Source organism: Caloenas nicobarica, chromosome 7 (assembly GCF_036013445.1).
Source record: "Caloenas nicobarica isolate bCalNic1 chromosome 7, bCalNic1.hap1, whole genome shotgun sequence".
NCBI lineage: Eukaryota > Metazoa > Chordata > Aves > Columbiformes > Columbidae > Caloenas > Caloenas nicobarica.
In genome coordinates this window covers 16,333,939-16,356,568 of record NC_088251.1, presented here as the reverse complement: position 1 = coordinate 16,356,568, position 22,630 = coordinate 16,333,939, and the positions used below count along the sequence as shown (strand labels likewise).

The window sequence follows — 22,630 nt, the reverse complement described above, 5'->3', positions numbered from 1 at the left end:
AGGATGGATGTGGACATTATAGGACACAGAAATAGGAAGGGCAGAGCAACATATTACCTCATCCCACTTTTTCCAGTTAATTTCTATTCACTGTGGGGTATAACTCATATGCACTAGTCTGCCTTTAAAAGCACAAGTGTCTTTGAGATGCAAGCAGATATGTTTCAATACCTTCCATTTTGCTGTCCTGTTTTAAAGAAGGTTACTGTATCTCTTTCTGTACAAGGGACAGCCACTCTTGTATTGAATAATGAAAATTTTTTCCCTGAACAGAAAAAGTGTTCTGTTGAGATACTTCCTTTTCTCTGACATCCAGGAAAACCAGTTTTGAACGTGGCAATTTCAATTACCATAGCTTGTAATTAATTTCTTAGGTCAAATCATTCATTGTAATTAATTTCTTAGGTCAAATCATTCATTGGGAACTACAACATTTTTTCCAACTTGAAACGTGCTTTAATGTAGATCCCCCTTTTACCTTTCCCTTCTGCTAGCTCCCCAAACACCATCACCTGCATAAGAAAAATGGGAAAGAAAATCCAGCTATTTAATCAGCTTTCATGGTTAATATTCCAACATATATTCCAACATTTGTTGTTAATATTCCAACACAACCTTAAGTCTCCTGTCTGAACGGGAGCAATGAGAAGATCAGTTTGTGATCGTCCACTAGGTGGGGCGTTCCCCAAGCTTATGCATCAAATCAGCTGCTTCTACTTTCCACATTGCTTAGTCTTGGGAAGAAAATTTCACTTTCCAGGAAAGGAGAGCAAGATGGTAAGTGCAAAAAATAAAGCAAATTCTTAAGTATAAATATCTAATGCTTACTACTGCTCTCAATGAAAACAATCTCACAATTACGCTAAGTTTTTTTTAGTGTGTTATAAGGAAAGTAAACAAATAGGAAAGGGCACCAAACAATTTTCCTTCTCCTGGGCAACAAGCAAAAATTGGCACTGTATTGGCAGTTAGGAATTTTCTTAAAGAATTAAGAGGGTTTTTCTTCCCAGTGAAGATTTTTCCTTAGTTTTTGGAAAAAACTTCACCTGTTTTAAATCTAGCTAAGGAGAACAGTGTTTGAATTATAGGAACTGTTGCATTGAAGGATAATAATAGCTGATAAATAGCATCCATTTCAAGAGAGATCCAAAAGGAAAAAAGCAAACAAACAGAAAACCACACCGAAACAAAACAACCTCTTCACAATTCCTAAAGATACTTTAAAGTTAAAGAATTAATGCAACTTGTTACAAAAAACCACACATAGACCATGCTGGCAAGATTGCACTACGGTATTAGCTTTAAAAAAGATGGAGGGAGAGGGAGGAAGTCACACTAGGAAACTGGATCTCCACATTTGGTCTTAAAGACTACATCTACTCCTAGCCTAAAGTTAGTAAGCGTAACAAGAATCATAGGTAAAATCATAATTGTATGCATCACTGAGAAAGCCATCATGGAAATAACATGCCCTTTAAAAATCAAAATGGTAACACGAAGAAAAGATGTTTGAGAAAAGTCACAAGTATGATTTATGGTCCAGAAAGTCTTCCTTTCAGTAACAGGCTAAGTAACCTCATGTGTTTCAGAGAAAAATTCCAAAGGTCACAATCATACAAGTAGCTTCAAATCAAGCTAACTTCTGATACTGGAGCAGTTTCCAAGACACAAAGACATAACAAGGTGAAAAAAAGTGAAAAAAAGAAAAACAGATAAAAATTCCAAAGGTGAAGATACTACATATTTTAAAAGTGTTCAGGCTAAGTACTGGAAGCACTTACCAAGGGAGAGGATAGCTTCTGCCATCATGTTAAAATTTTATATCATGACTGAAATATATTTAAAAATGCTCCTGTCAGTTCCAATCAAAAGTTACTTGGCTTGCTGCATGCCATTTTATGACCATTTAACACTATAGGAAGTGAAATCAGAGAATAGTAATGATCTGCTCTGGTTTTAAAATCTGCAAATCAAAAGATCAGGAGAGGAAGTAAAAGCTCCAAGCCTGCAAAGTGTGACAGAGGTTCTGTTGTATTACTGCTTGGCAGGGCTAAAGAACTAAGCTTCTATAGCGACTCATACTTGCAAACACTACAGAAAAAAGCTGACAAAAGAGCTTTTGAACAGTGACTGCATAAGCATTATAGCATATTGCAATTATGAATAATGACCATTTACATTTTGTATTGAGATTTCACTGACTTCAGAAATGTAGGTCTTCAGCAGAACTGAAAAAGACAGACCATAATAGAACTAATACTTCCTGTAAAATATTTCTAACTAAATGATAAGCTATAGGAGTAGTGTAAGACAGTTTTTGGTTTTGACATTCATAGCCAACCTTTCTTTGCTTTGCAGTTTTTTCTTTTTTTTATTGAGATTGCTTCACATATATAGATGTTTCCACCTTTTCGCAATTCAAAGCATCTAAAGGTTCCACAAATGAAAGCTTCAGTGTTGTTATAAAACTCAAAGTTTTATAAACAAATTCAAGGTAATGCTTAAGAAAATTACTATTTGGAGAAAACATTGAAAAAAAGACATAGGTAAATACTAAATGTACTCATTCTAAAATGCACTACTTTTATGCAAAAAAGAGTCAGACATTAATATACCTCAGCAACAAAATGAAAGGGAAATAAGCCTATTATTTTTAATACTTTCCTTCATTACAAATGGACTATATGCCTTTCTGCATAACTGTAATTACTTGAAGGTGCTGTATTAACTATTAGCTTTTTATTCATTTGGCACTTTGGATGTGTACATAATGAGTCAGCAGAATGTGCTAAAAGTGCTAAACCACTGTAGACTATTCACAAAACATATACTCTAGCTTGAATTGGTAGCAAATGCTGGAAAAACACCATTTTCAAACAAAGCTATAATTGCAGTTTGTCCTTTCTCTACAGTTGCTACTCAGCTTTGTCTGAAAAAATTCTTCCCCAAAAGACTGCTAAAATGACGGGCACAAAAATGCATCTACAGGTCAGATTTTCTCAAATAATCTGCTCACAGCTGAAGTTTTCAGGTATTTCAACTCGCAAATTGCCTTTTAATTTACCTAACAACTGACAGCTTTCAAGTTTGAATATGTTCTTAAGCAAACGTCAGGTGATCAGTTTATATCACAAAACACAAGCAAGGCTTCATGGATACAATCATCTAAAAAGCAATGCTACAACATAAGGAGCAAAGAACCAAGTAAAATCTAAACGCACTTGCAAACCACATGTATCACATATACTATGGTTGAATTCCCCTACATTTTACTATGTTTTGGTTTGTCATGACATCTGTTTATATGTCAGTTTGAACTGAGAAACTCTACCTAGTACATCGTTCTAATCTCATTGTTTTGTAGTTGCAGGCTTCTTGTCTGTAAATGGTTCACGACAACTGTTTTATCTCCATGAAGTTGTCTAAGTTTTATCCACCTGCACCTATGTTTTGCAGCACGAACTTCCACAACTTACTACATCACAAAGAAGTATTTCCTCTTGAGTCCACCTGTGTCCATGTCATTGTTGACACCTACTTCTTCATTTATGAGGGCTTGCAAACATTCTCTCTGTGGCTGCTGCCATGGCACACTTCACAGACTTCTAGCATAACTTCTCCTTCAGGGCATTTTTTTCCAGGCTAAAGAATATTACTGTTCTCAATTGTTCTTTCAAGCTTTTTTTGAAATGCTGTAGCTAAGGAGAATATGTGTGAGTGACAACCATTTTGTCAATCCTGAAGGCTCTGTTGACTAAATCTCAGACCTACGATGATCTAATTCACAGTGAAAACTGAACTAGTCTCAAAATTTTATCTGGAGATTAGGAAGTCATCCATTCTTCTACCTACTTCTAAGTCCATCTGTTCCTGAATCTTTCAGAGAGGCAGTGGTATTTATGAATGTTCTCATGCACTGGTGAAATGGCTTTATTTTCAGTTCATATAAATGCTAGAAATGAATTGTTATTGTTCCAGAGAGTATAAAGTCTCTAGATCCAGTCTAGCAACAACCATGGATCTTTCAGTGACCTGAATATCCATGTAAAACAGAAATAAAATTAATGAAAGAGAAATCTTTTGATATTAAGTAATGACAAGGAATAATTTTGCTGGAGGTCTTCATGTTGTCTTTAAGGGTTCAGGCTTACGTTTCAAAAGCATTTTCAAGCATTCTAAAGAGTAAATTATGGAAATAAGCAGAGAGTGCAACAGAAAATTAAGTTCTGCCAGGAAGACCAGCATGATGATGGGTCCAAAGACATGAGTTTGAATGGGTCGCACCAAAAACTGACAAGTAATTCTACCAGGACTAAGACAGACAACTTAATCCATAGTTAAGAAAGTATCAGTACTAATCAGAGGAGTTTATGTGGAAGATGCTGGAGACAAACAACTGATCGAAAACATTTGTTTATCTTTAACATTAAGGAGCCTGGAGTTATATGACACTGCACAATGATAACAGGAGAAACCAATCTGTCCATAGGTTTTTGCTCATGATGGGAACTACCTGCAAATTTACCCAACACATGTCCTCAGGCTTCTAAAAGAAGAAACTTCAACCACCACAAGAACCAACTGTTAAGACAGAACACCAAGTACTCTTTTCACTCCCATTCTTTCCCTCACAAAACAAAAATCCTTAAATAAGCTGAACTGAAAAATGCTTTTGTACATCAGAGGATAATCTCCCTCAATCTTCAAGAAAAAAATACATCTCTTAGCTTTGATAATGCCTTTTTATAGGAACCTAATAGCCGAGTAAGGAATAAACCTAAAATCCTACATATTTTCATTGAGCAGGTTACCTATACAGTTAGACATTTCTATTCTGAGAACATTTTTCCGCCTAAGAGACGGACTATTCCTGATAAAAACAGAAGTCAGTCTGTGAAAAGTTGTGTTTCAGATTCAGAGGCAAAACTGTAAAAATACCAGCAACGTGCTCAAAAAGCCAGCTAGAAAAGACTAATACGACAACTTCACAAGCCCAACTTCAGAACTCAGCAACAAGATGTAGTTTTTTGAAATAATCAAATAATAAACTCTAAGGTATTTTATACACTAGAAAAGACTGGCCTCATATTCTTCCTTTGGGTAGCTCTTTGTATAAAGCAACTAAAGGTTGATACTTGCCCAGTACTAAGTTCCTGAATGACACTTCAATTGGGTTGATGATGTAAAAGCAAGAGCAGTAGGATTTTGTTTCCTCTTCTATAGCACAGCAGAGGCATAGGTAATCAAATAAAAGTAATTTATTTTTGTCATAGAAGGAACAGACAGCTTTAAATAACACTCAGAAGATAGAATGGTTTAGACTACAGGAGGAGATAAGTTACCATTTGCTGATGACAAGCCTTGCTGCTTTTATACAGAATTAGTCTCAAGAGGAGGCAACGCAAATTAAGGGAAACAGAACTCAAGAAAAAGGGCACTAGGTGTTTCAGAAGACTTATTTCTCCCATCAGATAAAAACAAACCCAAAAACCCCTCTAGGAGAACATATTAAAAGGTTTTTTTCCTCCTGCACCAAGTGCCGAAAAAAGAATAGAACAGTAGAGAGTCTCACAGCATTCAAAGCTACTACTTTAAAAGACCAGGAAGTGGCAAAGGAAAGACTTCCTTTATACCTTCTGCTGTTTTGATTTGGGAGAAAGATGAAGGCTTTCATATTTAGAGAACGACCAACAGCTGAGACCTGAGCACTAGCTCAGTAATGACCAGCTATTGAGAAATACTGAAGTACCAAACTGTCAGCTCAGTTTGGTAGGACCACCATATATATAACTCAAACCTTTTTTCTTTATGTGTTCCCTAGAACAGTAGGTTTCATTTAGCATTTCAACCTGTGCATTTATATGCATATAAAATATTTGTATGTATATGGTATATATCAATCCAACTGCCTTGTCACATTTCACAGGAATATGACATATGAATCTTAACTCTTTAGTTTTCAGCAATAATGTAATAGCTTTTAGCTTGTCTTTCTACTTGCACTAGTTACACCACTTTGTGTAGAATAGTTTATTTTAAAGTTGTTGAAACAATTTGACCCTTTTTGGGGGTTTTTTTTGGTCTTTTTTTTTAAAATAATATAAAACTATAACCTACTGAGAACTGCAAGTTGACAGCTGTCACATTCTAGCAGAGCCAGGCAGTGTTCAGCCTTTTCTAGTTCTGATTCTCTCTCAGGTGAGAGATCAGCAAACCCCACTCCTGCTGTGATAGCAAAAAGCAAAAACAAGTTCTAGATAAGAAAACAGACAGAAGTGTGAACTTCACTTTCTTCTCATTCTCTATCCCATATTTCCCCATCAAGGCTGTATTCAACTCTGTATCACTGTTTCAGTTCTTTTATTTTTGAAAGGTTTTAACCATGCTGCATACCGAGGTTTCTAAACTACTGCATTTTATCACCTCTAAATAATGGAAGAAGTCATTAAACAGAAGCATTATCCAGTCTGCTACAGATACATTAAAAAGAGAGGCAGATAAGACTGAAAATTCACTGATTTCTGTTACAGAGGTTCACTAGAACAGGCAAAATTGAATAGCCACATTATTAAAAGATTATAAATGCAAGTTCACACATGGCAGACATGGGTCCTTCATCTCACTGAAAGCTCATATCTTAGAAATGTGGGGTTCTACATCAATGAACCTCTGTGTCAGACTCAATGGCAGTTTTGTGGTGCAGACAAATAGCTATTTGAAACTGGCTTGAGAGCGCTGATGTTTTTAACCCGAGGCAAACTTATATTGTAGTGATAGAAATAAGGCTATTAATGAACTCACCAATATTTAGCTATTCCTGTTGTGCCTCTCATTGGTCAAATTTCACAAGTCTAGCACTGTACTGCCCAGGGCAAGAAAATGAAATAAGAACCTTTTTCACTAGGAAAAGTTTAAAGCTCTTCATATTTAGGAAGGAATCAGGACTCAGTTTATACTGAAGATGAATTTTTTGATAAGCCCACTATATAGTCAAGTAGGCAAATTTTAAAAGCAGCCTCAAATCTCAATTTTTGCAACTCAGTCTCTTAAAGTTTTTCTGAAGCAGAAAAATTAACGTTCTATACTGCTCTCTACAGTAGCCTCTAGTAAAACATTACAAAATCAGAGGCTAGCCTTTATACTCAAGATGTTTCTAACTGACTTCTAGCTCATGATTCAACAAGAACAAAAAAAGTGGTTAGTATTTGCCATAGCAAATACAGACACCTTGTAGCTTAGAGGAGAAGCAGAAAGTGAGATCTTTCCGTCAATGCAGGCAAGTAACAGCTTTAGTCATCAGGTTTTACTGAGCACAGCTGCATCATGTACTTGCATATGCATTAAGAATAAAAGTGAAAATGATAATAAATGTTCCATATAGAAATCACCTTTACAGTATGGATCCTAACTCTAAAGTTTCTTTCCTGTTCCCTCTCTTGGCAGCACCAACCCTTAACAGTGCAGTTATTAGGGCACAATGGTAACAGAAGTCTGTAAGGAGATAGCAAAGTTAGAGGGGAAAAAAGTTGACGCCCAGGAGATTCTCTGTTTTAGTCCAGTGTTACCTTAGAGACCAACGGTACCTGCTTGGCTGCCTTTTTTGCCCTCGTTCTGTGACAATGCTTACACCAGGAAGAGGAGGACAGAACAGAAGTACCCGATTAAATGCTGCTGCAACTGATTAGCAACACAGTCATTTCAAGGTCTCTTGAGACCCTCAGAATCTGCAATCCTCCCTCCAGCCCCATAGCTGGAGCTGTGGCAGCACTAAAGAAGTCACCAGTTGGAAGGCTCAGCCACACTTCACTGTTGGCACCAAATGACCCTTTCACAGCTACTTCCTTCTTAACATCTTTCTCCCTAAAAAGTCTGTTCTACACCTGACACTGAAGCTGACAGCTCCCTGAAGGGCTAGTTTTTACCTTCCCACTCAGAACAATAACTGAAGTTGGTGTTATTATTCCCACTTTACAAATGGAGAGCAGGTCAGGAAACAAGGCATAACTCTAAAACAAACCACATGAAATCAATTAGTTTTCAGTCCTGTGCATTGTCATTTGGACAAAGCTTTAGATCTCTTGCTATTTGAAATTCTAACTGGAAACCGAAATTTTTAATATTGTTGTTTCAGACACCAGGACAGTAATGCATTTCAGTTTGTTTCCTGCGTTTATTACTGTTGTGTGCTTGTGAGCACCAGCTAAGTTTAGCAACTAATTAGACCTAGTCACAATTCCATTAGAGGTCTGGATCAGTAACTCACCAAGCAGGAAACAAAACATCTCTTATTGAAATAACTGTAGCTTTATTTGATGGAATTTTTTTTTTTTTGGAAAGAGTTTGAGGAGGAAGAAGTCATCCAGTAGCTATACAAACCTCATTGTGTGCTTCCATTTTAGAAGCCACAAAATAGGTCATGCTCAAATCAAGTGAAACCTTTGGCTGACATAAGTATTTTTAATCAGCTGAGCTTTGACAGTGGAGTAACAGCTATCAAAGATCATCCTGAACATGAGTAGCTCCAGTACTAATTTTTTGCTTTATATTGAAATTAGACAGTTTCAATACAAACACAACTTTCCATTCTTTCCAACAAAGCAGCTGCAAAAAAGCTCCTTCAATAAAAACCAACACAGTAGGGTCAATATCAAGGAAGAAACAGGCAGTAACACACAAGATTTAACAGTCCTGTTAAAAAGGCAACTTACTAGTATAGTGCAAAGAATATTTAATACTGAGAAAGCACAAGGGCCTAGAGTTTCCTCAGAGAGATGTCTATACAGTGCTATTCTGCTATTGCATACCAGGAGGTCACAACTAGGGTGAGAGGATAAACGAAAGTATCAATACCTTTGAAAAAGATAAGACCTTGAAGTATTAGCACTGAGAAGAAAAACAGCTAGCTTGGAAAAATTACAATGTTATAAAACCCTTGTAACAACTAGATAAGGATTAACTTACTGGAGGTCTTACAAACTGCAAAAGCAAGCAGAGGTCAGTATGGAATCTCTGGCAGAATTTGATCTGGTACTAAAGTATTTAAAATTGAACCAAACTCTAAAAGCGGTAAGAGGTAAAGCTTTGAAAGTTTCATGAATACTCAAAATACTGTAGCTGTCAGACAAAATGCACACAAATCCCAAGGAAAAACAATACACCTCTCACTTAGTATTCTCATAGTCTTCCCAAATCCCCATTTCACTTTGTTCCATCCCATTGGTCTTTGAACCTCTTTCAGTCTATCAATTTGCTGTATGCGTAAGAGTTCAGCAACTCATAGAGGAGGAGAAAGGGTTGGGGGGGAATGCAAGTTTGCCAGATCAGCAAATAATTCCACAAATTTTGTGTTTCTGTGTCACATCTTGGAGGCTTGTTAAGGGGTGAGGGATAGAGAACATATTTCTGTAAAAACCTTAAGTCCAGCTTCAGCAGTACAACAAAAAGAAAGAAACAAAAATTAGTCACCTTTGGGTGACTTTGAGGCTTGCTTTCCTCAACCACATCTGAATATAAAGACTAACACACTTGCCAAGTTTACATGCAATACTGGTCACCTCCTAACCACTCCCCACCTGCGCTGGCCCCCTGTTCCCAAAGATTCCCAAAACAACAGCCTAGGGCTGGGGGGAAGAGCAAGCACAAAATTGCTAGAGCTCTGCTGGCCTATATAACTACATTAACAAATCATAGCAACAGGGAGAAATGTTGCATCTCTAGTCTTCAAAGACTCTTCTGTTTCATATTCTATACTACCCTTCCTGCCTTATCATTCTCATCCTACTTGTAGGACTCCATGCTTCCAAGGTTCACTTATCATTCCCTCCTCTCCCTGCCAAGAAAACACAGAGAACTGTAAACATGACTATGAAGGCTATAGCAACAAAGAGTAAAAGGTATTTCTATCGATCTGTAAAGAAACACAATTTTTTTTTTATACCTTGAATAGAACATGTTGCTAATTAAAGCATTTGCATTATCTAAGAATACAAGCCAGAAAAAATACTGTATTTAAAAAATGGATATTAAACAATCAAGCACTCCTCCAGCATCCAATAAGATAGTTGACTTGGGAGGCTAATGAATTAGTATAAACAATTTAAAACTAATTTAATTTAACTGTGTAGAGCATTTGTGCATTGCAAAGCAACAGATAGTCATTTGTTTCTTCATTAAATCAAAGATAAAATTGCTGATTACCGTTCCATGAATTATTTTATTGAAGAGGACAGCAAACAAATTTTATATTTAGTCATAAAAGTTCATAGCTAGTCCCCAAACAAGCAAAAGTAGCCAGTGAAGGATACCAGGGAACATAACATAAACCAGCTGTGCTTTAGGGCAACACATTATTTAGCCAAAATAGATTCTCGCATTTTAACAGTTACCAAACAAATGTTTATACAGAAAGTTAATATAGTATTTTAAGTTTACTTTTTATTTCCACAAAACATACCTAAACAGCACAATTTATTATTCACAATCTTTAAAAGTGTTAATAATATACGTTGAGAATGCTGAGCATTTGGTACTGCCAGAAATACTAAAATGATTAAACCCCTCTCTACTTCACAGATAAATTTATGAACTTGCCTCAAAAGTGTTACCGGTGATATCAAATTCTGGCGGAACAAAGGCACCCTCTGGATCATCTTTGAAAACAAAAAGAAATGTGTCATATTAGAAATTAGTAGTCTTGTTCGCTTAAAAACCAAACTAATTTGATAATACAAACAATTATATACTCATATCTGATTTGAAAGAAACTATGTATATAGCAGTATTTTGGTTCACTCATATCTAACGTACAAAAAGCTTGTTATCCATGTTTCTAGTAGTGCAAATAAAATGAAATGTTATTTTCAAACTTTCTGCAAGAAGATACCATACTTTTCCTACTAAGAAACAAAAGAGACAAAACACCCCCAAAGAGGTACATTTACCATACCTAACCACTTCTTGCCTTCATATATTTACGTTTGCACCAAGTTATGACCTAAGCTGGTGTGGCTCAGCTGTGGCTTGTAGGTTTAATTTGAGTAATGGGACATTTCCATTCACCATTTTCCACTGCAGACCTAGGGCATAAGGGTTCAAGCAGCAAAAACAACCTGAACTGCTAATGGCCTCTTCATCTAGAGGCATCTTGACCTTTCTGCTTAGTTTGTTTTAATTATGATAAAAGAGTTGAGGAAGCACATTCCTCACCTGCATGCTGCTTAGCATAGAACTGAGCTACTGCAGCAGCCACTTCTTAGTGAAGAGGTGGAAGGAAGAAAGGAACATCTTAAGAGAGCGATGCTGCTGCATCTAAGCATGCATGTAGTATCACACTGTACTGATGTCACTTGAACCCAGTAAAGAACACCAGGGGATTTTAAAAAGTGCCTGACTAAAAACCCTACACTTCACTTACACATACAACTCACCTAGTCTATCCTTCCGTGAAGCCAATGGATGATCGAGAGCATTTACAAGCAAAGACTAGAAATTTCCCCTCTCAACACAACAGGGAGAAAACCAAAAAAGTATGCTCACCAGAGCAGCACACTCAACATAGCTTTCACTCTAATAAAACTTTTGGGCCTGAATTTTAGAAGTGAAATGCAAAGCTCCTTTTGTGAAAATACTAAACTCGGTTATATGGTAGAGAGAACCAGAGAAGACTTTTTTGACATACTCATATATTGAAGCTACCTGGCATGGCTGACTATCTAGATGCCACTAACCGATTTACAGTTTCTCACTATGTTGTGAGATTCTACTTTCCCACTAAAAAAAAAAAAAAAAAAAAAAAAAAAAAAGGTATGGAACTAATTCTGCATCCCCCCTCTGCTTTTTCCTGATGTTTGGAGGGCAGAAGGGGAAGGGAATTAATGAATAGAAGGTGCTTGGTCCCTCCCCATTCCCTACCCCCAGACTAATGCTCCTTTTAATCTCTCCACTATTTTTCCCTTTCTTTTGATAGAACACTTCAAAGGCTGTACAAGCATATAATTTTTATCACTGGTAAAGCTCACTGTATCCTTTCAACTGAATGTTTACAATGGAAACCTGTCTGATTTGAGAAGACAAGAAGATACCAGAGCCCTTGGCAGAACATCCTATGGAATGTCATTTCAGTGCCACAGAACCTGCAGGTAGCAGAACTCTGCTAAAGCAAAGGCAACAGGCTGTTCATTTTCTCTCACTGGCATGGAAATCCAGAGGTTATAATTTTCTTCTAGAAAAATGAATCCATAGGCAACAACTATAGGGAAGCAAAAATGATAACCTCTCCAAGTACCTATCTAAAACTGTATTTTAAACAAATAGTAACAAGATCTGATGGAAAGGGGAAGAAAAAGAATCAAAGACACAGTGGAGTGTGTGTGGAGGAAACAGAATATATACATAGCTTTTTGCATTCCTAGGAAATAAAAACCACAAACAAAGAAACAATTTATTTAAAGAGAACTGACTAACATGACTTTAGGGAATAAGGTCTTTGTCCATTTGCTTCGCACAGGAATTTGTTATCCCACATTTTAAGCACTTGAATATTGCAAATTCCTGGATCGCTTGTTTGCCAGTTATTCAATTAGAATAAGATACTTAAGAAGGAATTGATTTTTTTTTCCTTTCCCAGCTGCAAGCAAATATCTCAGTTGAGGGGTATTTTTCATCCAGTAGATTTATTCTCTTCAACAAGTCTTTCACACACCTTTACAAATACAAAGCCATTTTTTTTCTGATTTCAAGTTATGACAAGCTCCTTAAAATAAAGGAAATTGATTCCACATTACCCTATTAACACAGAACTAAAAGTTAACTCATATTTGAGGAATTTAAGCACAAAACAAATACCACAACAATTATGAAGATATATTTTCATCTTTATTAATTACATTTTATGTTACATGTTTATTTGAAAAACTACCTTTAATTGCAAAGAAGGCAATAAATATTCATTTGTTGCAAACTTCCCTTACACCATTTTTTCTAAATACTGCAATTTTGATTTTGACTAAAAGAATAAGCACTTCTTCTGACATAGACTTAAAAATAAATTAAGTTAAAGAAAACACAACAGACCTGAATAGTGTGTATATGGACTATAATGGTGGTTCTTGTTACAAGCTGAAAATTTTAAAAGGATCATAGAATAAGAGATTTTTTGTTTTGTAATATCCCTAACAGGCTCAAGACAAAGACTCTTGAGATGGGTCATATGAAAAGTGAACAGCAGCAATAACATGTTTTTTTGTCTGTCATAAATCAGAAGTCAGTTTTTAAGTTAAGCATCCCCCCATTCACCTGCTACAATAACTGAAGGCCTTACATGCTACTACACACTGGGTTTTAGCATATTAAAATTCATTTCTCAGTCAGTCATCACACTTGCCAAGTCTAAAAATTACGACTCCAAAAAAAAAAAATAATAGTCCTTTATTCAGGAGAGAGCTTTCCTTTCTGACAGTGAATAGGCACTAGAATTGCCCCATTCTTTGTGGCCACAATCATCAAGATACATTGAATGTCAGATTTCTCCAGAAATAGAACATACCCATGAAATGAGAAGAATTGGAAGAAAGCAAGAACGTGCTTTACATAGGTAGAGGCTTGTGCACACAGATACACAAATACATAACCTACAGTGTTTAAAATGGAGATAAAAGCCCTGGATAAGTCTTAAATAACCAGGACAAATCTTCTAGGCAAATTCATAAAAGCCTTTGTTCATCAATCACAAAACTGACCATGTAGTTTCATCCAGACCTATACTCACCCATTCTTAAACAAGTTTGTTTTCTCTTTATTTTAATTACAAGCCTTAAGAATAGAATATAATGCTTTACTACAGTCTCTCACTATGAGTTTCCATAGTTCTAAAACAAATGGCCTGTAAACACAAATACTTACCACTGAGCTGTTCCATGAAGCATACATTGCCATTGGTGTTAAAAGCCAAAGTGTCAGGAGTGATGCAGAGTGTCTGGAAGATTGCAGAATGGGCAATGCTCTTCAGAGAATGGCAACACTCCAGGCAAATTGCCCAAATATCCTGCTCAGTAAGACAGCTATCCCGCAGTGACAAGATATCAGCAAGGGACACATTCTCCTGCCAAAACACGAATTCATAAATTACCCTGTATTTCATGACACTACTTTGTGTATCATAGATTACATTTGACACAACTGGCTACAAGTAATGTTTCCAGCAAGTTCTCAGACTTTCTAGGACACTGATTAAGACCCCAAGTGCATCACTTTGCTCTTAACACAGAGTCTCTCAAGAAGCACATTTAACCTGAACAAAGGTATCACAGCGTGTTAACATCAAAAGACGACTTACTATGTGAGCTATGTAAGTTACATAAACACTACATCAAAGTTAGGGAAACAGACCATTTGGAGGTAAAAGCAGAGAGACTAAGTTAAAACATTTTGTTTAACCCATGTCTCCCTTAAGCTCTCCCAGGTGCCTTTGGATAAACTGCTTAAAAATTCTCTTCACAGCAGTTTTCCCTACCATCTGTGACCTGGGAAAAAGTACTCTTTAAATTAGCTTTTCTTAAGAATGATAGCATTGTGAAGTTTAGTGGTGCAGACCGTTTAATAAACACTCAAAAGCCAAACAAGCCATAGAAAAAGTGTTCTTTGACTTAAAACTAAGCGCTTTGGTTGTCCTGGGCCTCCTTATTACACCCAGATCTCTTAGTGATCAAAACAGCTCATGGATTTCATTTCTAAGTTAGGGTCCTAAACTGTAAGTCAACTTCTTTGACCCTGTCATCATAGTGAGGCTATGAAGAGTCCAGTTCCAAAAAAAATGTGGCTCTAATGTGGCTTTTCTGGCCAAGATGTTCAGAAACAATGCCTTTTTCAAAGCAGCTAGCCTTCTTCAGTACATTTTTTAGAACACAAAACTAATCCATTACCTATAGGTACAGCAATAAAGCTTTCATGAACTTAAAGGAATGACAAAAAACATACAAACAAAACATCAATTCCATCTGTAAAGAAAAATAAGCTAACAAAAATGTAAATATCTACAGAGTTTATTTGCAAAGCTATACAACTATTACACATAATAATTTCTCCTTTATATGTAATAATTAAGAATAAAGACTATACTTCTGAATGATGTTAAATATACCTTGAAGATGTAGCTGCACATTACTTAGAATACAGAAAATAGAAAGTATGTCATTGTCAGCAAAACAGAATGTGAAGTACCTTACAGCTCAGAAAACTGTAGTGCTTTAAACTTTTAATCCCTTGGAAAATACAGTTATAACTTTCTTTACGTATCTCTGTACTGGAGAACATCAGTGATATTTGGATTACCATTTTCAGAAGGGTTAACAGTTTGTTAACACGTTTTTTCGGAGAATTAAGTAGTACACTCATAATATCCTTCAAACAAGGACCAATTCTTAGTCCAAAAATTTATTTTCCTTTTTAGTTTAAAGTATAATACTTAACAAATAAACAAAAAACAGGTAGGAAATGAAACACACTATTATTTGTGAAACTTAATTTCTATTTTTAATATTCTAGTTTTCATCAGCCTAGGGATGCATCAATTTACTAATGGCAGAATTACTACAGTGCCTTCCAGCACTAATCATGGACCCCAGTCTCATTGAGTTCATAATACATAACAACAAACGGCAAGAGACCTTACAGTTAAAGTACATGAGACAAAAGATCTCATTTTCTCTGTGGTGTGCTCAGCATCATATGTGTAATGCTGCCATCAGATTTTGAGGGTGGATGAGGAAGTTTTTCACAGCTTTATGGGGAACTTCTTCCAAGCATTAAATGCAGCACAGAAGTTCTTGTAACTGAAAACAAACACGTGACAAGGAGCTGGACCACAAACCATTAGGCTTTGAAGCTGTCCAAACTGACAGGTAGGATGAAGACAGGCTTGGAAAGACGAACTGCTTATTCTATGATCAGCCAAAAATAGTTTGGAAAAAAAGAAAAAAAAAGAAGTAGTTCTATGATCAAAGCAATGAACCAGTAAAACTTGCAACTTTTAAAACAGCTTCAATAACAAATTCCAGTCACAATCAGAACTTGATAAAATTTATTTTGAGCCAAGCTTTGAGGTTGAGCTCTAGAGCAGATATTAATAATCAGTGGAGATATCTACACTTTAAAACTACAGAACCATCTTTGTTGTGTGATTATTTGGGGAGTAAACAAAAGATGATGATGATGATCTCATATCAGACAAACTTATTTTCCTTACGGGGAAGGGAAAGTTAGGTAATGGAAGAGGGGGGCAAGAGGGGGGCAAGAGGGGGGCAAGAGGGGGGCAAGAGGGGGGCAAGAGGGGGGCAAGAGGGGGGCAAGAGGGGGGCAAGAGGGGGGCAAGAGGGGGGCAGGCAGGCCTATGAATGTTCACTAGTTTCCATCAGCAATGGATGGCTAGGTAAAAATAGAAAACAAAGCAAAATACCACCACCACAACCACACAGTAAAGCCTTCCTCTTTCCAGTGCTCCAGGACATGAAGTTACATATTTCACAGAAACCATGTATTTGTCAAATGGCCACACTACCTTGACCTTTGTTATTGAAGCTGCTATTGCAGCAAAGCAAGGCCTTTGTAGAAAATGTAACATTACAAACACCAAGATGTGCATTTGATTAGTTTCCATCCCCAAAGCAATACAGAAAAAAGTTTTGACTGAGTGTAAAAAAAAAAAACAACAACATCCTTTTAAGACTATAACACAGGAGTTTATGGCAAACTGAAGCTTCTGGTGGGCCATGTCTTCAGTATTTTCGACCACTGAAAACTGGTTCACTCAAATGACCAGAAAACTCATGTATTATGTAACAGACATGCTGATGCCTTTTCTCTCTTGTGTCATTATCAGTAAGAGATGCTTGTAAAAGCAATTACAGTTTAATAACTACAAAAAAAAATGAACTGGTCAAATAACCATGCTTTAATTACTCACTTTAGTTCTCAATTTTCCCTTATATTTTCTTCAGAAAACAAAACCCAGTTCAGTAGCATACAAAATTAAGTAGAGGAAGAGAGAGCAGGAAGAGAAAATAAATTAATTGGCCACAGACACTTCTTAAAAGATTTGAAATGAGATATCAAGGAGTAGGAGATGAATAAAGTCCTAGTAAAGAAAGGCATTCAAAATACACCGTAACCCTCTGTATTTCCTACTCTTCTTCACTTCAGGCAGCTTCTTGCTTCACATACTGTCTTTTGTAAACCACATATATCAGACACCAACCTTATTCTTTGTACAGTGATGAGAAGCATTGGCTCCACCAAATGACTAAGCAGTTGAGAGTTATGTATATCAGCATTCACAGCTCTCTGGCACTTAAGTGTTTTTGCCAAGATAATTCACACAAACTTCAAAACAATCTACTCCAGAATCATGGAAAATCTGGCAAATACCACTCGTTAATTTCATCACATTTGACAAAAAACACTGGCTTACCTGGGTAAGCTCACTGAGTACTCTTCAAAGCAGCCCTTTTTTATTCTCTAATCACCAAATAATAGGACATGTTCATTCTCTCAACAAGAATATTGAAAACATTTGTGTGTCTGGAATAACTAAATAGAAGGAACTAGTGGGAATCCACAATCAAAGTATATATTGAACAGGTGAGTAAAATGGGCTCAGGTCTTCCCCACACTGAAGAGTTGACCTTCAGTCTTCTCCTCCTACCCTGAAGAAATACTCTAAATATAAAGCTAATGTGTAAAATGTAGGCCACTTCCATCTTCCTTCTGTATTTTGCCCAGGCCAGTCTGAGAAGGCCCACTGCACTGAACACTACACATGAGGGGAGGAAGAGCCAAACTGCTGAGCCATTAGATGGCTTATGAAAACTGGAAGGGACTTTTCACTTCCAAACACACTTTTAAATCCTAATTCAGCTTGGGTTCTTAACATAGCAAATAATAAAGCTTGCAAGACCTAGTTTGGAGAACAAGTGGGTCACAGCTTAGCAAACTTTTACTTGAAAAAAAAAAACAACAACAACCAACAAACAACCCATCAACAAAAACAAAACAACAAATCAAAACATTTTGCCCATTCACTGGGGGTAAGGAACACACTTCATGTGGAAACATACAAAGAAAGATGAGCAAGAGCAATAAAAAGCAAGTGCAAATCTAAGTACAAATCCAGACAAATGTGAGGACAGAACTGGGTTTAGCTATGGGTTATTTGGCATAGCAACTGAACAAACAGATCAAACAGGTTTTTTTGGTTTTGTTTTTGTTTTGGTGGTTTATTTCCCAGAGAGAAAGACCTTTTTACACAGGGCAGCAAGATATGGTTGTAGAAAAATCGGGTTGGCAGCTACTGGAAACTCTTTTACCCATGTAAGAAATTTCCCTTTATCATGTGCGACAAGGACAGGTACTTCCCGACTGCAGCATCAGCCCACGGCTACAACGGGAGTTACGAGACACTCCACACTCGAGGACCATGACTTTGCTGTTGTGTGGAAAAGGTGCAGTGGGGACGGACTAAGCTCAACTTGGTAGCTGGGACCATCGGGCAGGAGAGACCAAGAACCCGCGGTGAACACGCGGAAAGGGAGCGGTGGCGCTGACGCGGCCTGGCCGCTCCCTGCGGGGCGGCTGAGCCCCCGGTTGTCCCCGGGGCCCGGCGCAGCCGGTGAGCTGTCCTCACTGCGCGGGCAGCAGACGACGCAGGGGGGCCCGCGGGCCGCCCCCGAGGCCGCCTCACTACAGGTGAGCGCAGGGGCGGCGGCGGCTCCGTCCCCGCACCTGCCTCACTCACCTCATCCTCCAGCAGCGTCGGCAGAGGCTCGAAGTCGTAGCAGTTCACCTCCTCCTCCTCCTCATAAAAAACATCGTCTGCGGCGCCAAGAGCCTCCATTCCGCCCGGCGAGGGAGCAGAGGCTTCACCTCCGCAGCCTCCCCACGCGCCCGGAGCACGGCCCTCGGCCCCCGCCGCGGCTCATCCCCACACCCGCCCGCGGGCTGCCCCCGCCAGCGGTCGCCACAGCGCTAGCCCGCACGCCAACCCCGCTTTAACCCCTTCCCCTCCTGGCGGGGTCCGGCCGCGGGGACGCCCCCTGTCTCCCCCGGCGGCCCGCCGCTGCCCGGTTAAGCGCTCGGCTGGGGCAGCGCTGTCATGGCAACGCGGCCCGCCGCCGCTTCACCCGCACGGCGCGGCCTCACTGCGGCGGCGCCCTCCCTCCTGCGGCGGCGCCCGCCCCCGCCGCCCGCCTCAGCCCGGGGCGTCCCCGGGGACCGACTGCGAATCGCGGCGTGTCCTCCGCGGCCACCTCCCGGCAAGAAGGCGGTGGCGTGGCCGTGGCCCCTGAGGGGCGCGCCCGCCGCAGTGCCGGCGGCGGCCGCCGGGGCCCCGCGGAAGCCGGGGCCGATACCCGGCTCAGCTCCGCTCGCTGGGCGAATTGGGGCGGCGGGAGGGAGGGCTCGTGCCGGGCGAGGGGCCAGGGCGGCGGCGTTACCAGGCGCCCGAGGTGCTGACAGTCGGTATCGCCGGAGAGCTGCTCCCGCGGGCGAGCGATTTCCTCCTCCGAGGGGCACCTCGGGCCGGCGTAAACCCCCGCCCGTGTGCCCCTGCCTCGGCCTGTCGCCGTCGCCTTTCAAATCGCTGGATATACCGTATAAACCCCAGCGTGTAAAATCAGGCAGGTGACCAAGGATTTGCATGATCATGGCCATAACTCCTGACGCAGTTCAAGCCACAACACGCACAAACAAAAACAATCCGGTGTTAGCCACTTTCTGTCCATTGGCCCTTGCCCAGTTTTGCTGTCCACAGGTTCAAGATCAAGAATTCCTCCACAATTAGCACCACCTGCATAGGCACATGCTTTTGTTTAAAGTAAACACCATTGGAAGCTGCAAATTATGTTGTGTAAACAGGCTGTAGCTGTTCCACTCTCTGCCATGGACGGGGAATCAGCATTCGGTAACAGACAGGTAGCCGCACGCGCTGCACGAACCCCTGAGCAGATGTGTCCTGATGTAGCTTTAAGCATGTGTACAGCCACATCAAAATCTAACATCTCCATTGCAACCAGTATGGTGGATGGAGAGAATAAACTGTTTTCCCCTGTAATTAAATTCCACAAATACAGGTACTTAGAAAATAATGATGCCATTTTTATTATTCTGCTTTCATGTATTCCTCTAATTCTATGTCAAAATTGAGTACGTTAATGAATTAGTCTATGCACAGAACATAAAGCAAAGCCAGAGTTTTATATTCTATTTTGTATGTAGTACTCTTTGGAAAGGATTAATACTCTATTAAAATATACATTAAAAACACTGTGAAGCAAACAAAGATACTATGATTAACTGCCCCATAAAAGTCCTCCTGCAGCAGTTGGAAGATTTCTTCCAATTAAACATTAATTGGATACATTCCACAGTTATGGCATGCTACTGAGAAAAAACCCAAGCCCAGGGAGATTGGAATCTTTCACATATGTGCTGTCTTCTTACTAACATTTTGAACTAAATGGATGTGAATAAAATGTTTTTCATGATTACAAATATTTCTAATTATATATACATACAATTTGGTAACTCAGGCTTTTAATTGTGAACAAATATTAAAGCATGAGACCTGTCTCTCAGTTTCTTTGGTTAACTTACTTGGTCTGCTGAAGGAACTATTTATATCAAGTGAAATATGTAAAAAGTGAAAAACAAATGAAATAAACATAGAGGGAGCAAAAGAGACTGTACTCCAAGTTATAAATTACAGCAGCATGGGATTCCTCCGTAAATGGAAACTTGTAGCAGAGTTAGCCTTATCACAACTGCCTTGATAGGCAGGACATAACAATCACGGGAACTGATATGGTTTGGTAGATATTTCCAGAAAGAATTGCTATACTAGGCCTGTGCTCTCATCAGTAATTCTGTTGTTTTGTTTTCCTCCTTGGTCTCACGGTTGAGCAACTGTCAAGAAAAGGCATTGTAACTTGTTTGATACAGTCATGTAACAATTCTCACACTAGAGTATTCATTATTAACATCTGCAATTAATCATAGCGTGTGGGAATTGTTGGAGGATGTGCAACACTACACAGTTCACCATTAGAAAAACCCCCACGTGTAGATGAAGCTGTCAGTTTGTCTGCAGTCATGTTTTCCATTTCCTTCTTTTCTGCAATATTGCTTAAGAAAGTTAAAGTTCTTTAGAGGCTTATCTAGAGTATTAGTAGGCGTTTTTTGAAAGACACTTTATGGATATTTGAGTGTCTGTGGAAATTACCTTGTGAGTCTGAAGCTGGCTAAACATACAAATCAATATCATATTAAAACCAGAAATATCTAGATCAGCAGTCAGGTCCTCAAAGATAAGGGTTCTAAAGAGGCAGAAATAAAAACATTATTTGCACTAATAATATTCTATATCCTGAAAAGAAATAAAAAATGTTAGCATAGATTAAATATACTGTGACTAAAATTGTTTTGGTAAAGGATAGTTGAGACAGTTTTCATTATGTAAGTACCAGAGAAAGGTTTCATTTCCATTTGATCAGATTTTGAACTGAGATCTCTTTAGTAACAATCACACCAGGAATCACAATTATTAGAGATTTTGGCTTCTTAATTGTAGACTAGAGATGAAAAACTACTAAACAAAGGTAAACTCCACGTACAGTGTAGATATTATATTAACACATGAGAAACATAACCAAAAATCATTGAATCAACACAGAGTTTTGTGTCTTCGGCTTGGTGTATCATCACAGACAATACAGGAGTACTGAATCAACTACATCTGATTTCAGTCTTCTCACTGTTTTAGCATGCTCCCCTTAAGCTCTATCTAATTTGTAGCAAATGCAGTTTGTAGTTCTCACATAAGCAGTGTTTGCAGCAGAACAGCTGACTTATTTCTGTCTCTGACCACAGTCGATAGCAAATGTCTAGAACAAGGTAGTTATATATTATGCTCTTCCAGTACAGTCTCAAAGCCTCCAAGGAGTCACAGTTCAGATATTCCCTAAGGCAGTGGTAGTGCCTATTGATGTAAGAGACACTGGAATGTTTTTCCTTAATGAATTTGTCCGTTCACTTTTTGAGTCTGAATAGTTTTACTATCTACCATATCCTATTGCAAAATTCCTCAGCTGATCCACATGTTGCATAAAGTCTTTGTTTCATTTGAGGTCCCTAATGTCTTGTATTTGAAAAGGTGGTGGATAGATTCCCTATTTATTATCTTTCTATCATTTATGGTACTGCAGAGTTGTCATATCTCCCCTAGTTTATCTTTTCAGGTTGAAAGGTCCTGATCTAGTTGCTCTTTCACAGAATAGAAATTATTCCATGACTTTCGTCGTGCTGTAGCACTTCACAGTACTTTTTCTAATTGTGTCATTATGTAATTAAAAATTATGAAAGGGAGGTAAGGCGAGGGAAGGCAAGGCAGGAATTGGTAGACTCAAGAGAGTTTTGAAAATGACATATTAATGACTTGTAAACTTAAAGGAAGTACTTTTCTTAACCATGATTTACTGATTTAGTTATGAGTCTCATGCCTTTTATTTCCAGGTATGTGGGTTCATGGGATATTGTACAAAAATAATTCAGTGGGCACCAGCCACAGAGAATACATTGATGGGAATTC

General features: G+C 38.5%; 1 protein-coding gene across 1 annotated transcript in view; it reads right to left on the bottom strand.

The window, feature by feature from the left end:
- KNDC1 (kinase non-catalytic C-lobe domain containing 1) overlaps positions 1–18,883 on the bottom strand; it is a 61,193-nt gene extending 42,310 nt beyond the window's left edge. Inside the window, exons 1-3 of the mRNA XM_065639155.1 lie at positions 18,785–18,883; positions 13,900–14,098; positions 10,591–10,649 (exon numbers count right to left, since the gene is read on the bottom strand). Of these exons, the coding sequence (XP_065495227.1) occupies positions 10,591–10,649; positions 13,900–14,098; positions 18,785–18,883 (357 nt within the window). The remainder of the gene's footprint in view (positions 1–10,590; positions 10,650–13,899; positions 14,099–18,784) is intronic.
- Between the last annotated feature and the right edge of the window lie 3,747 nt (positions 18,884–22,630).